Genomic DNA, 16247 nt, shown 5'->3' with positions numbered 1-16247 from the left:
GCGTGCTTGTTTTCTCTTTGTCTTTGTTGCTCCTTGGGTCTTTCTTTCGCCAACTCCTACACCTAACTAAGCTTAACCGACTAAGCCCAACAATAAACACGGCCTTCCGAAGCGGCAGAGCTCCAAGGCTGAAGCGGTTCGACTGATGTAAAAGACCTAAAGTAAGCTGAACGTCGTTTTGAAACCAAGGATACAGCGACGACTGCTATCGCGGAGTCTTCTACGCCTGCTATGCACTATACGTGTGCTATGTCCTGAGCGCATGAATTCTAGAGTAGAGCACGAGCGAACGTCTCGTCCCAACATCCACGTGGTTCCGCGTCCCAGCAACAGCATATCACACATATTACGATGTCTTGTCTACTTTCGCTTTCGCCGCTAAAGGCAGTGCGAAAAGCAGGCAAGCCAGCACTCGCCGCTCAATCCGTCTCAATTTACCACCAGAGTTCGTCCTTTTAACCAAACAACGAAATGAAGATTACGCATGGCATGTGCGCGAACTAGAGCGTTTTGACGAAAGGCGCGCTCCCGAAACCTAATTTTGTGATTATATATAGTTATCAAAATGACAGGAGCGACGTTAAGAGAGGAAAGGAGAGGCGGAGTATGATAAACGATAACTGTAATCGACAGTAAAGGGAAGAAGCGTAGTTTGGCAGGTCGAACAATGCGCAGCTAGAACAGGTAACCACCGTGTTGCACGTACTGTTTCAGCAGAAACGGAGCAGATGGCAGCAGAGTATGTGGTGGAATAATTTGATTAGAAAAACCTTCCGCAGGGACATGCTGAACATGAACAGCGCAAAAGCAACAAGGGGACGAAAACGAGACGGGTCGAGCGCTGTGTCGTCTCCGTGTTGCCTTGGCGCTGTTCAAGTTTAGTATGAACTACATACAGTCAGCCACCTCACTACGTTACATGTAGACGCACGACCGAGGTAATTGGAGATACCTGGGAGAAAGTCTCTGCCCTAGAACTAAGCATAGGCGCGGGTTGATTTGCCTTTCCAAAACTGTTGTTCGTTTTTTACGCTGCTGCTGTACTTGTTTGATGAAAAGTAGACAAAATACTAGACTTTTGTCCATGCCTCTGCACGTAACAGTTCCTTCACTATAATAGGAATATACAGGTTGTCCCCAGCTATCACGCAGCACGATTTTAAAAAAGAGGAACGGCGTTAAGCGAAGCAAGCCTAGTGCGTATTGTTTCCAGTGTAGTGGAGTAGCCGCCAGTAATTCTTTCGTTACTGAGATGTAATTAGTTAATTGTAGTTATTTATCTAGCTCGAGAAGTACTGTCCTAATTATCAAAGTGGCAATGAGAAAATTGTTGAGCAACATGAAAACTCCCGATATAGCTTTCTGTTGCTCAGTACGTGCTTCATAAATGTGTTTTTCCGAGCGTGAAAGATGCCCGCGAATACACGCAGAATTGCCACGCGACTGGCGGCTCGAGGCGCTTTGCGTGTATTCGCGGTGTGTTTAATCCTTCCCGCGGATCATCCGCCGTCTCTGCCATGGGCGAGATGGTAATATCGGGAATTGCCGCGGTGATTCAGCTCTCCTTCGGCTGCCCGAAACTACATAGGACCACGAACGCGCGATCCACAAGCGTCACCACGGTGGCTGCGTGCGCAGCGTTACGGCATCTGAACAAGACAGCGAGCGATGCAAGCGGAGCAAGCATGATGCAGGCAGCAAGCGCGGCTTCGCGATGGTGTCGAGGTATATGTAGCAGCATGGACAGGGTTGTGTGCAGCTTGTGCCAGAGAGAGAGAGAGAGAGAGAGGCAGGTGCACACTCACCTTTCCCTGCATGATCAGGCGGACAGTGAGGGTGACGGAGGGGCCGTCGAGTGCCTTGGTGTCTACAGCTGCCATGGTGGCTGAGGTGGTGGTGGTGGTTGCGGCGGCGGCGGTTGGAGGAAGGACCGGGCAGGGCACAATGGTGGCTGGCAGCGGAACGGGCACGGAGGGGCGCTGCACAAACAGGCACAGAGGAGCGGGGGGTCACGATCAAGGTCTCGACAGGAGACGAGCAAAAGCAGACACGTCCGAGCGCAAGAGAATACCGGCAAAGCAGGGCGTAACGTCCCTGCTTGCATAACATGGTAGCCGCAATACGGTGCCGCAGCGCGGGATGCTTCGCCGTCAGACAGGTGTCGTCAGAGGCGAACAGCTAGCGGCGCCCACCTATACCAAGAACCCACGTGAGACACGGGACAACGAACGACCACTGACTGCAGCATTACGTCAGCCGCAATATGCGTTGCGTAGAAAGAGTCTATAGACGAGGTAAGCTCGCGGCTTTTCCTCAAAGCATGTAGCTCAATCGACAAGCCCAGCCGTATGTCAGAAGTCTTCCTCACCAGTTGCAAAAGGCGAAAGCGAACTATACAAGGCTTTTCTTTCTTTTCTCTCTCGATCATAACGGCAAGGCCAGCGGGCAAAAGCGCTTCACCGGTTTGCGCCGTCTATAGGTCATTCTCGTCCAAGTACGCGATAAACAGTTAGCGTCACCGGAATCTTTACGACACGCGGTAGTGGGACAGGTCTTACAGCCTTCTATCTCCGGGCGAAAATTCCGCGATAAGCACTGGCACGACCGTGCCTCGTGTTTGAGCACAAATTAGCAGCCCCGCCACAATCGCCGCATCTCCGAGAAGAAATACAGCAACGACTGTCATGTTGCCAACTGACAAGCCGTCTTCCAAGTCGAGCGCCGCGCGGATTACGGGCGCCCTACCAACACATCGGAAGAGGAGAAAAAATACATGACTGCCCCATACGTTTATGAACTGTTTGGTACCGTGCTTTACGTCCAGTGACAAGAAAGGAACATTGGAAGACGATCTAAACAAGAATGACACTTGTTTGCACATCACAAAGATCGCGCAAATGAAGCTGTATCGCCGGAGCACCTTGAAAAAAAAAAAACATTTTTTTTTTCGTTATAGAATTTACGGACGCTTAGAACAGCTTCGCGAAAGTGACCGCAAGTTGCCGCGCAGGAACATATCGAGTGAGAAAGGTGAAACACCTCTAACGAGTATCCCTAGCTTTGTCGCTCGACAACTTACTCTTCTACCCTTTCATCACGCTCATCTTCCCAATGCAGCTATACACGCCTGGATCCAAACAGAACGCCGTATCTTTCGAGTGGTAGGAAAACGTTCGAAAGAGGGGGGGAAGACTCACAGTTTCGTCACCCACGGTGCACCGTTCGTGCATAGTCACTTAAAGTGCGTCGGGATCGTCTTCCACAGAAAGGCACACTGGCCGCACACCGGCGCTTTAGAAAAACAGGCGCTCGGCGCTCGGCACAAGTGAAGTCGCCGGCACACACAACAGTAAGCAAAGGGGTTTGCGAAGCGCTCGAAAGGGGACGAGCCCGACGAGTGGGACAAGAAGGAGACTCGAACGCCGCGCGTCTGGCTGAGGTGGAGAAAGAGGGGGTCTTGCTTGCTTGGGACGAGACAAATGGGGCTGACACAGACACGCCGTGCCTCCGGCACCCGGGACGACACGTCGGAGATATGCCGCGACGCGGCGCCGAAAACGCTTTTCATTTTCGACACGCGAGTCCCGAGGAAGAAGACTGGAGGGCGACCGACCATTTAAAGCTCGTGCCCGCAATGGCCGCGGAATCGTCACGGACTGCACTCCTGCTGCTCCTTACCCCCTTGGCCTCGTTGTTACGAAGACGAGAGACAAGGCGTGCGCGCGTGTTTACTGCTTCTCGCGGTGCTGTGGCGCCAGCTATTCTCCTCCTTCCTGGAAATTACCGCGTGAGAAAACGTGTAAGGCTGCAGCACAGGGCCTCGTTCTGCGCGTCGTGCCCCGAGTGGCACGTTATTTACGCAGACAGCGGGTCTAGGCCACGAAGACACACTGTCTGCCAAGACCGAGGACGCGGGAGGACCCGCCGAACTGGTTACAACGCTATACGGCGACGACACTCGCGGAGTGCGATGCCGCCTGTGCAACAGCTGAACGTTGAGGTCCCACTCATCACGCGCCTATCTCGTCATTCGAACCGTGTTTAGCCAGCTACACCCCATATATCAATCACGAGACTGCATGTTGACCGAGCTCTGTTAGGTGAATGATTGGGAGCACTGCTGTTCCCGGTCAAGCTGTGGTCAATACCTGTGCAAACAAGAAGCTTCGCATTTCCGGTACATCACCGGCTTGTCGACCCCGCTGCTTTCTGGAAGAAAAGCATTCCGACAACATTGGGACCTGCCCCTCTAGGGCCCTAGGGACATTTCTGGGGTCTAAAAGTGCTTAAAGGAAGCCCCCCTTCCCCCCATTTTTTACGCTCTTTCATCTCCGACTTTCAAAATGGAAATAGAACAGCTAAGTTTTGTTAAGCGCTGCGTCTCGTCACTGCCCGATCTCTCGACTCCAGATGCCCGCGCCCAGTCTTCTGCCATCCACTTAGCCCATCGTAACAACAGCGTATACCGTGGCTGAACGGCGAGGCCAATGTTGACTTATGCTGCGTCGTTCGGCTACTGCTTACGTACCACTAAGCTCCAGGTGTAGAACGTGACGAATGCGTGGTGCAACTGCGCGTGCGCACCAGCGGCTCCGACTCGTCAAGCAAACGTTCACTGGGGACGCACCCAACTCACGGTGGGGTATCGGGACCGAATTCACAATTTCATTTAACTTTATAGTACTGGTTATAACTTCTGCTGCTCCTGTGCAGTACGTGTTACAGGTAACAAATCCGTCATATATAAGCTTCAGTGCGTGCGACGTCACAAGTTTCATCTCACAGTTCCAAGGGCACCTTCATTCTGCCTTGTACTCTTTCGAGAAGCCTTATAGTTAACCCCCAATGAACCAGAGAAAAGGGCGTGGACAACGTGATGCTATAACAACTATATCTACATGATCACCCAAAACAAGCAAACGACAGATGGCTACTAAAACAACAATTTTATGTAAAATTAAGAGTGACGCAGGGTGCACGTACGCATAGTTAATTGTCGCGTTGAAGTAACAACGACGGCACAACGACAAAGTGAAAACAAAAAGATAACTTCGACCTCGACGAACGCACGAGCAACTTTGATATCTTGAACAAGCTCACAGAAGGTTAAGGGTACACTGCGCCGTCTGCAAAAAAGCAAACAGATGAGTCAAGCACAAAACTATAATGGGAACAGGGGCAGCAGCTGAGACGTGTGCTCATTACCGGCTCGCGTTACGGCTACAACGAGGCTCAAGCTCCTCTGTTGACGGAAGGAAAGTGTACCTAAGCGAGAATACAGTGAACGCACACAGACCCGGAGAAACACACACAAAGTAGCACAAACCAGCGAGGCACTTTAACGGACAAAAGTCGAAACTTTCTGGTGCTGTTACCGAAAGCGGCGGGCGCACGCGGACCGTTGACGCACGATAAGATGGAATAAAGGGCGCGCTGACGAGAAAAGCACAACATCAGGGTAATGAAATCGACTACACGGGCAGGGCCGCGGAAAGAACAAAAGCTCGACAATTACGGACTTGGCGATAAAAATAAACAAGGGAAAGAAAACAGAGAGCAAAAGAGAAACGCAGGGCACAAGTGAGCGAAAATGAAGGGACAAACCTATGAGCCACGTCCGTGTTTAGGCGCTTAATTTAGTTACGCGCTTGCGCTTAATCAAGTCTTACAACAGGTCCCATCTGCAGCGCAGCGCAATAAGACGCTGGACAAATATGCGAAGCAAATTTTGCTTCGCCCAATCTTTCCCGACGGTTCTCGCGCGCCACGTCGCTCTATAGAGATGCTTTGGTCAACTTCCGTCGTCCGGCGCAGTACGGCTGTCTTTTCACATCCACGTGTGCGCACAAACGCGCGCGCGCGGCACACACACACACACACACACACACACACACACACACACACACACACACACACACACACACACACACACACACACACACACACACACACACACACACACACACACACACACACACACACACACACACACACACACACACACAAACGCGCGGGAGCACGAAGACGGAAAAGAAACAAGCTAAGAAGCGAGGAGATTTCTCTTTACCCACTTGTTTACCCAGAGACTGAAAATCTCTCCTTGACCTTCCCTCCCTTCCCCCAGAATTTTGTGTTTGCGTCCATCGTATAAGCAGCTCAGATTGGGAGCGGTCCCTTACGCGCGACTGTAAGCGCGGAGTTGCTGAAGCGCCGGAAAAGAGAGCAAACAGACTAATACGGATACAAATAGGCGCGCAAACACGCGCACTATGTCATTTGAAGTCTAACGAGGTGCCGATTCGCAAACATACAACAAAGAGAGAGATAGAAAGACGAAAGGCAGCGTTACAAGATGTCATATATGGGAATCAAACATAAAGCGTGACCCAGTGTACTAGCTATAGAGAGGATCTCTACAACATTGAAAAGCTCGCCAAATGCTCCCAAACTAAACCTTCGCTAAACGCCCGGCTCGTGACCAGTCCATCTAGCAATCTGATCTTTCTTGTTATGTAGCCGGTTGTTCTCGGGAAGCGCCACGTACTCTTCTCGCCTCAGCAAACTTAGGTCGTGCAGAGTAAAGTGCCTACACGGCGCGTAACACCCCCGCAGGAGAAGCAACATCATATATATAGACGACAGAGAAGAAGGGAAACCGAGGGGCTTGATGTTTGTTAATCAATATGTATTTAAAAAAAAGAACGAGAGAAAGGAGACATATGAACAAAGCAACGTCTATGGGATAACGATTATTTCGGTCGAGAGCGTCCAGAAGCATCAAAAAGAACTCCTCCTGTTCTGAAAACTATGTCATGGCGGCCAACATAATCCACGTCGGGACAAATAAACGCAGCTGGGAAGGTATCGATTCGGCGGCTCATACCGTGCTTATATCGAAATGAAGGCACACGATTCAAAATACTTTTTGCGGCCAATCGAATTTATCCTAGGAAGAGGGAAGAGACACGAATAAAAGACTGAGAATGGGGATGAAGCAAAAAGAAAAAAAAATGGCAGGAGACTATAAAATCGGATGGTCTTAGATCAATGGAAATCGTCAGCAAATATGGAACAGACACAAAACAGCCAGGTGGGTGAAAAGGCCCTGTTTTGCAAGCACAGACAAATACGATTCGCGTTGTGCAAATCGGCTTAGGGTGCACGATTCGTTAACGTTTATTCTAGGGATCACGGACCGCGATCCATCCGGTGCAAGCGTGGGACGTCAGTGTAATAAAAAACGAAACTCTCTAAACGCAAGAACAAAGGAAGAAAAAAAAAACGGGGGGGGGGGGGGGGGAGTGAATGAAAGCCTTAGAAGCTCTGGGCAGGGGACGGGAGGGAAAACTGACGAGGAATGCAAAATTTTAACGCCGATCAGGATTGCTAGTACCACACTATATCGCGAACGCGCGTTTTGCCCATGCGGCTGCCTTTGATGAATGCGAAACGGCTGCTCTTTTACTGCTTCTTGTTTAGTTTTTTTCATTTGTTTATTTATTTATCCCTGCAACTACTTTTGCGCACAGGTGAAGCGAAGTCAGAGTGAATTCCGCGTATTGGGGCGGTACAGCTGCTGGCAAAAGCAAGTAGGAAATTAGCCAGGACTGCAGCGACCTTTCGAAACATGAGTACATTTTCTGCACGAGGCACTTCCCGAACGCCGAAATGTTAATAAAAAAGGGCGGTTTATAGCCGTCAAAGCAAGAGCCTAAGGGCTTTCATATAGCGGATTTACGCCCCCCCCCCCCCCCCCCCCCCCATTTCAGTATGCCATAACATGTTTCGTTTTTCTCTTTCAGAGAATTGTAATAACTTCAGATGGGCTAAGAACATTTCATCTTCGAATAAAACACACATCAACTTCCTTGAAGTCTGGTCTAGGTACGAATAACGCACCGTTTCAAATTAAGCCAGCAGAGTACAAGTTTGAATTGAGAGTTTCAGATGTCAAAGACCACAATCTGATTATGAGGCACGCCGTAGCAGGAGATTAATTTTGACAACCTTGGAGTTCTTTCTACGAGCGCCCAAAGTACGGGACACGAGCGTTTCTAGCATTTCGCCCACATCTAAATGCGGCATCCGCTGTCGGGAGTCGAACCCACGACCCCGCGCTTGGCAACGCAACGCCATAAGCCACCACACGGCGGGTTGGCTCTGAGGGCTATGGTGGACGTCGTATAGTTAAGTAGAGATCTCTGCATGAATTTCGGCTCCTCGAGTTTAACCTAGCCACTAAGCACGCGCGGAAATGCAGCGTAACTTTTCCGTCGGAACACGGCTGCCGCTGACGGGATTCGATCCCGCGACCTCCGATCAATAGCAGAACGCCGCAGCCAGAGAGAAAGAACTCGTGGGTGTCCCCACGAAGTCGCAGCGAAAGACGGCCTATTTCTCAATATAAAAATCAGTTTCCTAGGAAACGTTCTTTCGCGAAGGTGAAGAATCGCACGAACCCTCACGGGCGCAGGCCAGCTCGATATTCTTTCTGAAGGACGAGCATATTAAAGCAAAACCGGGTCTCCGGCGCATTAGCAGTGACACAGCCGCCCCGATAGTATGACACAAAAGCAAGAATGTTACGCAAAGCTAAAGGCTGGGTCCACGCCTCGCTCGCGGGTTTCTATCGACTGTGCCACTCGGCGTGAGCGGAACATGTTTAAAGGCAAAATAAGTGCAGACAGAGCCGAACAAACAAAGAAAGGGCAGAACAAGAATGAGGATAAAGAGGCGAGCCAGGAGCGCTCAGCGGCGGCCGTTTCCTGCGAAAGGAGAGGCTTATGAGTTACACGACGGGAAGGGAGGCGCGGCCAGAAAGACAAGCGAGCATTTGCCGCCGAATCAATCAATCGCGCGGAGGAGCTGTCCGCCGGCTCCTTCGATCGGCTCCCCGCTTATCTTGTTGGCCGCAAATTGACGGCGCGCTATAGCTCCGTGCCTCCTCCGACCGCGCGAAGGAAGGAGCTGCGCGAGCCCGAGGTTCGCGTCGACGACTCCCAGAATGTCACCGCGTCGCTCTATACCGGAGGAGTTCGCCGTAGTGCGCGACCCCGACTTCCGGTTCGGGCCCCCCTCGTCTCTGCCAAATGACGCGTGAACTGTCGCGGCGTGCGCCGTGCATGAGCCTGTAAGCACGGTAGTGTAAGATAGGCACGCGTACAAAACACGTTGTATACCACGGCCATGGTGTAGGCGACTTGGTAAAGTATGACTGCCGATAGACCAATATAGAACTCAAATACATGAGCTCTAAGCGGATGCAGAAAGAAAGTGTTGGGAGCGTCCACAGAAACGAATAGTCTATAAAGCAGACATGCAAAAGAAACCAAAGAAAGTCAACATGTTATGGACAATGTGTATGCGTACAATCGGCCACAAAAGTTTACGGAACACGAGCTCCACGATAAATGTGAATTTCTGGTCTGTGAGGGTACGGCTTTTGTAATTTAACAGATCACTGCGCAGATCGCAATTTGGATATATGCTATACACATTAAAAATTTTTGTTTCGAGGCTAGACGTGTGTCCAGGCTTCGCGGAAATTCAGCCTTTTGCAAACCCCGTGTCTCGTAAATTTTTGGGGCCGGCTATACACGCATACATCTGAGCTGACGGAGGAAAGAAATGCACTGTGTTGTTCAGACGCTAAATAATAATAATAAAAACTAATAATAAACACGATGTACGCATTAATGAAGAAACGAAAACAGAAAAGAGATACACACGTTTTAAAGTCTAGCAGAGCACTGGCTTCAAGGTATCGCTAACTGCCGCGTGCAAAACAGTACATATGACACGCGCGAACGCCGCTTCTCGAAACGAATACGTCTCTAAACTCCAAGTGAGCTCGGATGCTCTGTTTTCACTTTCGCATACTTCGCGCGCAGCGCGGTCTTTCTTCCCGCTGTTGTCGCTTCTTCCGTGTTGCCACGCCTGACTCCATCCTCGCTCTGTTAACCGCGCAAAGTTCGTCACGGTTAGGCGGCTCGGAATTCGCTACACGCGAAGAGCTGTCAGCTGCGTTTAGTGTCGTCTCCCGTAGGTGCAACCGGAAAAAAAAAAGAAAAAAAAAAAAGAAGAACCGGCGGCGCAAGGACGAACGTGGGCCCCGAATGGATGCGGGAACAAAGACAAGTGACCGCGACAGTCAGGTCGACACACTCTGAAGCCAAAGCGGTAAAAACAGTCGCCCGGCCCGCACCGCGCGCGCCATCTCAGATTTGAAAAGTGTTTCCGCGGCATGCCGCGTTTGCTTACGCGCGCGTGCGAGCGCCACCTGAGACGTGCGCGCGAGGAGAACGCTATACAGCTGGTTGCACTTTACGTCCTCTTAAATAGGCTCTGGCGGCAGATTGATTTACGAGGGCCACGAACGGGCGGGAGACGCTTTAAGTTGGAATGGATGAAGGAGGGCCCCGGCGTAACGCAACGCAAGCTGCGCGAGCGGTGTTTCTTTGGCTCGGAGTCAGCGAGTTAATGGAGGAAAAGGGACGACCGCTGGCTGTGCTGACTCTCTCTGCCGCCTTCGCGCCGACGTCCTACCCCCCCCCCCCCCTCCCCCTACACACACACACACACACACAACTCCCTTCGCCTCACTCTCCCTTTTGTCTTGGGAGGGAGCATCCGGGCGGCGCCATTAGTTTTCATTTGGGAAACATGACCAAGCTGAGGCCAAGCAGCGAAGAAAAATGACTTATCTAGAAACGAAAGTGAAGGAGAAAAAAACAAAAAGGGGGAGGGAGGGCACATCGGTTCTCGCTATACGCGAGTAAACATACATTGAGTTCCCCCTCACCATCGCGGCTGCATTACACGTTTTGCTGGCTGGCGATAATTCATTAGGAAAAGGAGGAGGATCGACCACAAGAAAAAATAAAATAAAAATAAATATATAAGAAAATCCGTGCAACGAGGGCGTGAAAGACCTTGGCTGTCATCTTGTGCCACAATTATATTAGGCTAAGGCCGCGGCGCGAGCGGGTGCTTTGGCGGCCGGAGAAACGTCGAGCCAGCTACATTAGCGTGATCTATCAAACAGCGAGAATTTTTTTATTATTGTATTTCTTTCGATTTATGCATGCTTGGGTCCTCTTTGGTTCAGCTTCGAGCGAACAAAATTTATAGCGCTGAGTCGGGCAGATTCTTTGAACGAGGATGTATGGCATATAATAACACGCCGGAGCCGAGTACAGCCAGTACTTGAAGAGTTGTGCGAACACACTTCGTATTCACACGAGGGCAGTATACAGAGCAAAGAAACGCAAAAGTATCGCGGTGCTTTATGCGGTAAAGCAGGAACGAACGAATTTCGGGGGATATCGGATGGAACTGGACATGGGCGTTGGATGCGATTTCCATGAATAAAATTTTCCAAGCTCCGGAATACACGTGGAAGTGAAAGCAAAACAAAGCAAATTAACGAAGTAAATAAAACGAAATGACGCGCCTTGCACATTTCCCGCACGGCACACGCATAATTCGACAACTGTATCCCGGCCTCGCGGTATTTTCTCGTTCCCGGTCCGGCCTCGCCACGTTCAAAAATGTATGCCAACCAACGAAAAGCTATACCGAAAAACTATTATTTATATTTAGCGTGATGCCGCACGGCTTTCAGTTATTTCGTGCGTGCCAGATATGCGGACAAACGCGGAGCGATGATCACACACGACCCGCATCTGCATAGGAAGCTGCAAGAGGGTCACGCTCAAACTTCTCACGTTCCAAGCAGCCAAGTCACCCGTTTTCCACAAGGCATGCAAACATTAACATCTAGGTTTTTCAAGCGGTGACTGCATAGAACGCCTTCTTGGCGAAACCTCGACAGGGTGTCACCCAACATCACCGCCATGCTATAGTACTACAAGCTGTTGTCGCGACCCATTAAGAATCTCCTTTAAGTTTATAATAAGACAGAACAAACTTCCGTCGCTACTGGTGATGATAATATCGCAGCGTGAAATGTACGCGCCGACGTCGTAAAGAGGGCGCGTAACAGTAGTAATTGGTTGTTTTATTATACTAATAGCGCAAAAGGAGAAAGCGACGGGAAATTCCTGCTGAGCGCACCGCAACTAAGCGCACCGTAACAGCGTGTACCGAATTTAACGCGTAAGAAACGCATTTCACGTAACGCCGCCCCGCCTTTCGCGGTTGGCTGCTTGCAGGCCGCCAGATGCGACCTCGCGCTTAGCGCGAGAAATACTTTCGGCCAGAAACGCTTTCGGCCCGACCGTTCCAGCTCTGCCGAGTACAGCAAGGAACGCCAACCGAAGACGTCTGTCCGTCGACGTCACGTCGGTATTAGGGCGCAACGTCTCTCGCTCACGGAACGTGACGCTAACTGGACTCCTAGAAAGAGCGCCCCTGCTCGGGCATGCCGGTCATCTCCGGCCGTCACCTCCCCGTGTTCCACGTCCCTCCGTCAGCACGGCCACCACCACGGACGGCGTGCCTTGACATCTCCCCGCGGCTGCAGCGACGTCGTCGTTCTGGAAGCGGAGGGTGGGTTGCCACGACAACGCGAGGACTGCGGCCGCAAGCGAATTGCCGGCCTCCTCGGCGTGCTCGCCCGTAATGATGTCCGCGATGCCAAAGAAAAGCGCCGCGCCGATCCTCTCCCCGCCCCCTTCACTGCACGGCTGTGCGCGTCGGGGACCGCGGACAGCGATCGCCCCTGGGCAGTTACATGCAGTGAACGCGGATCATCGCGAGAGGCGAACAATGTCCGAGAGGCGGCACTGCGGGGGTGCGATGATGCGCTACCACGCGGTACTTTTCTCTCCGCCCCTCTCCAAGTGAATGCGTCTCCGGGTCACCAGGAATGTAGCCGTTGTACAGCGTGCAAATGCCGCGGCTTGGCTAGGCTCAGAGACTACCAGTGTGTCGTCCGAACAAATAAGCGTAACATCTAGAACAGCAACCAAGCTACCACCTCCCGAATAATAATAATAATAATAATAATAATAATAATAATAATAATAATAATAATAATAATAATAATAATAATACGACGGAATAAGTACGCCTGGAGTGCCCATACAGTTACTATCGCAATAATAATGTGTGCACATTATTAAGTAAGTGCACAATTACTTTCGTGTAAGGCTCCGGTAAAAGTTAGCCGACATAATAAAAAGAAGAAAATTGTGAGCGGTCCACGAGTAGATATGGTACCACATATAAGTTGGGTGCTTCCGCGCTAGCTAGATTATAAAACGGCAAAGCACTTCCCCTGTTGAAGTTCCGAGACAACCTTTAACAGATCGAGAAAAAAAGAAGGCGTCCCCGTGGTTGGGGCTCAATAGCCTTCTCCCTACACTATCACTGTGGCCGCCGCAGCGTTGTTCCTCCGCGCACAAACTTTTTTTTTCGTGCTTTTATCGTATAGAGAAACATTCCTGTACGCCTCCTCGCCGTGTCCTGAGTGAGTACCGAATACAGGAGCATGGACAAATTAAATGTTTAGAGAAAAAAGAGGGCACCGCGGCGTACGGTGTAAAACGTAGCTTAATAGCAGCGTATATGTGTTTAGGGAAAAATATCGCAGGTGCTCCGTATGCACATGGGGAGGAGGACACAGTCAGCAGAAACGTAATTCTGCAGTCCATCCAGCTAGTTTCTGCTGAGGTGACGTGAGCGCTCACAACATCGTGAAGAGCTACGGCGGCAGTTTCAAAACGCAGTTTCGCCACCTACTTTTCCTCTTGTTTCTTTTTTTTTTTTTTTTTCACTGGTTGTGGTCATCTTTTTTTTTTCTTCTTTTTTTCTCATTGGCTCATCTAGAAATAATCCTACCAAAATAACTCTTTAAAAAAACAAAGTCGGCTATTGTTATAATTTTCTTGGAAACAGGCCACTACGTTAAAGCGTAACAAACGTCACGATTGACAAGGGACTCCGGCCAGATTCGTTATGTGACATACAGACACGGTATTTATCGCGCAAGTTATGCCACTGGCGTCATGCAATGGTGATAGATTACCTTGTGAACTGTCCCGGCAGATTTTGCACTTCTTCCGATGTTACCTTTATAATTCGCGAGAAATAATCAGCCGAAAGCGGCAACGATGTTACCTATAAATGTAACCCCGAAATGTGTCCCGTTATGAAAAGCACCGAAATACGAGAACTAAGGATACCGACACCGCATATACGAGGCCATCACATTTGCCAGCCTGTCATACAGGCTGCGCGATTCGGTAGAGCAAGACGTGCACTTCAAGCGAGCACGTACCGCCCAGTGAGCGGGCGCTGCACGGAAGTAATTAGACAGCGACTGCTGCGCGCTATATGGGAAGAAGGCGGAGAGGGCGAGAATGAGAGAGAGAGAGAGGATGGAGGGCAGTATAGTAGTGTAGTACATGTGTCCTTCTTATTGCTCGCTTTCGGACCACCGCCTGTTGTCTCGCGTCTCTCGCTCGCCTTTCCTATACCGGAGATCCTGCAGCGACCACCGGGGGACACACGAGCTGTTCTGTCCTTACTCCTTCGTTATTTTGCCATTCCGTTTTCCTTTTTATATATATTTTTTTCATCGGGCCGCCTCATGCGCTCGCTCGCAGCTGCTACCGCCGAATGGCGACAGACGCCTTTATTGGCCCAGACTCTCGCCAAGCGCACCCTCCCGTGCGAGGATGACCGACGAACCCTTCCTGAGCGGAGAGCGCGTGTTAAAGAGAATGTCTACCGTTTCTTTTTTTCAAGGACCTTCTATTTCGTAGCACAATAAAAAGCCCACCATCCGAGGTATATAAACGTGCAGTGCTTTCTCTGGAAAGCGAGTAGAAATCTCTAAAGCAGAATTTCTCCGTTCGGGTATAGTCTCGTCTTAAAAGCTGCGCACGGACGCCGACAACACGGATTACTGGACGTATTGCTATGTCGGAGGTCATGCATCAATGCGCGACTCCGTTCGTTTGCACAAGGGCGCCGCCACTTTTCAACAGGCACCAGCTGGAAACGAAAGAAATAACTCTCTCGCGCGAAGAAAAGTTAGCCAAAGAGCATAAAATAGAATATCAGGCAATACAGTATAGTATACAAGCAAAATAACAGCTCCTGCGGGGCTTTTTGGTTACGTGACGGTACACGGATTGGTTGCACTGTTTCACCGTCGAGCGACGCCACACGCCATTCTTACACCACTTCCAGAGCCAAATTAAAATTACATTTCTTTGTTTATGGTATACAAGCAAGCTCATTTCCGTCGATATGACACACAGTCGTCTCACGCGAGAGGTCATCCTAAATTCTCTGCGCACATTCTCAGATCCGCATGCAAAAGCTTTGGGCTGTCGACTGCATCTAAGCACATATATATACGCAAACGCGCGCGCACGCGAACACACCCAACGCCTCTTCCGCAGTCGTATACTTGATAATATGCACTGCGGTAACTCAACCGCCATGACGCTCTGTTGCTTAGCACGAAGTCACGGGGGTTCAATTACCGGTCACATTCCGACTGCAGCAGTATACGATAACGGTCCCATGTGCACGGATTTTTGGCAACGTTGATGGTCTAAACTATTACGCGGTTCTCCACTGCGACGTCGCTTCATTAGCGCACGTGTAGCCATGGGACATGACTATTTTGCGTGAGTGTGGTACGTGGCGTTCCCGCATCGTCGGTCACTACACACGCTGCAGCGTCAAAATACAGCGTCGGTACCAGAAGTGTGCGCATGCGATTAAAAGCGCAGAAAGGCAATGACGTGTTCTCATTTCTACAGATCATACCAGATGTAAAGACATACAATACCAACGCTATGCTGACCTATAGAGCGGCAGCGAACGATGGATGAAATCGTCTCGGCACGTTGTTAACGTGCTAATTGTCAGTAATGTCGCTAAAAAAGCTCTAGCGGAGTTTTAGAGGAGCACGATCGGACCGCCAGGGCGTTTACTTCGCTCCAAAGTGCAAGCAGAACGAGTTGCGACCAAAAAAAGAGGCGCTCACAAATGCTGCCACGAAGCAACCGCATCAAACGCCAACTACTACACAAGCCAAAGGGTGCGCGTCAACAAACCACCCACAAACGCAACGCGAAGCCGCAAGCCAGAGAAGAAACCCCGCTTGTCTCTTCACGAGCATGCGGGATGCGGGTTCAAGCAAGCGTGAATATCCGACCACCACGGGAAGCGGGATTACCGCTTCCAGCAAAGGATATGTCACGGAATAACAAAAGAAAACAGAAATGCCTATAAGGCAAAACAAAAGCAAAGTCTTCTGCTTACGC

At 50.4% G+C, this 16247-nt stretch overlaps 1 protein-coding gene across 12 annotated transcripts in view; it reads right to left on the bottom strand.

Annotated features, from left to right (window-relative positions):
* LOC119455925 (poly(rC)-binding protein 3-like) overlaps nucleotides 1-16247 on the bottom strand; it is a 490025-nt gene that overhangs the window by 59141 nt on the left and 414637 nt on the right. For all 12 annotated transcript variants that reach the window (XM_049669431.1, XM_049669434.1, XM_049669432.1 and 9 more), the window contains one exon: nucleotides 1806-1979. In XM_049669431.1, coding sequence (XP_049525388.1) covers nucleotides 1806-1880 — 75 coding nt within the window. In that variant the 5' untranslated portion in view covers nucleotides 1881-1979. The remainder of the gene's footprint in view (nucleotides 1-1805; nucleotides 1980-16247) is intronic.

Source organism: Dermacentor silvarum, chromosome 6 (assembly GCF_013339745.2).
Source record: "Dermacentor silvarum isolate Dsil-2018 chromosome 6, BIME_Dsil_1.4, whole genome shotgun sequence".
Lineage (NCBI taxonomy): Eukaryota > Metazoa > Arthropoda > Arachnida > Ixodida > Ixodidae > Dermacentor > Dermacentor silvarum.
This window is presented reverse-complemented; position numbering and strand designations above follow the sequence as displayed.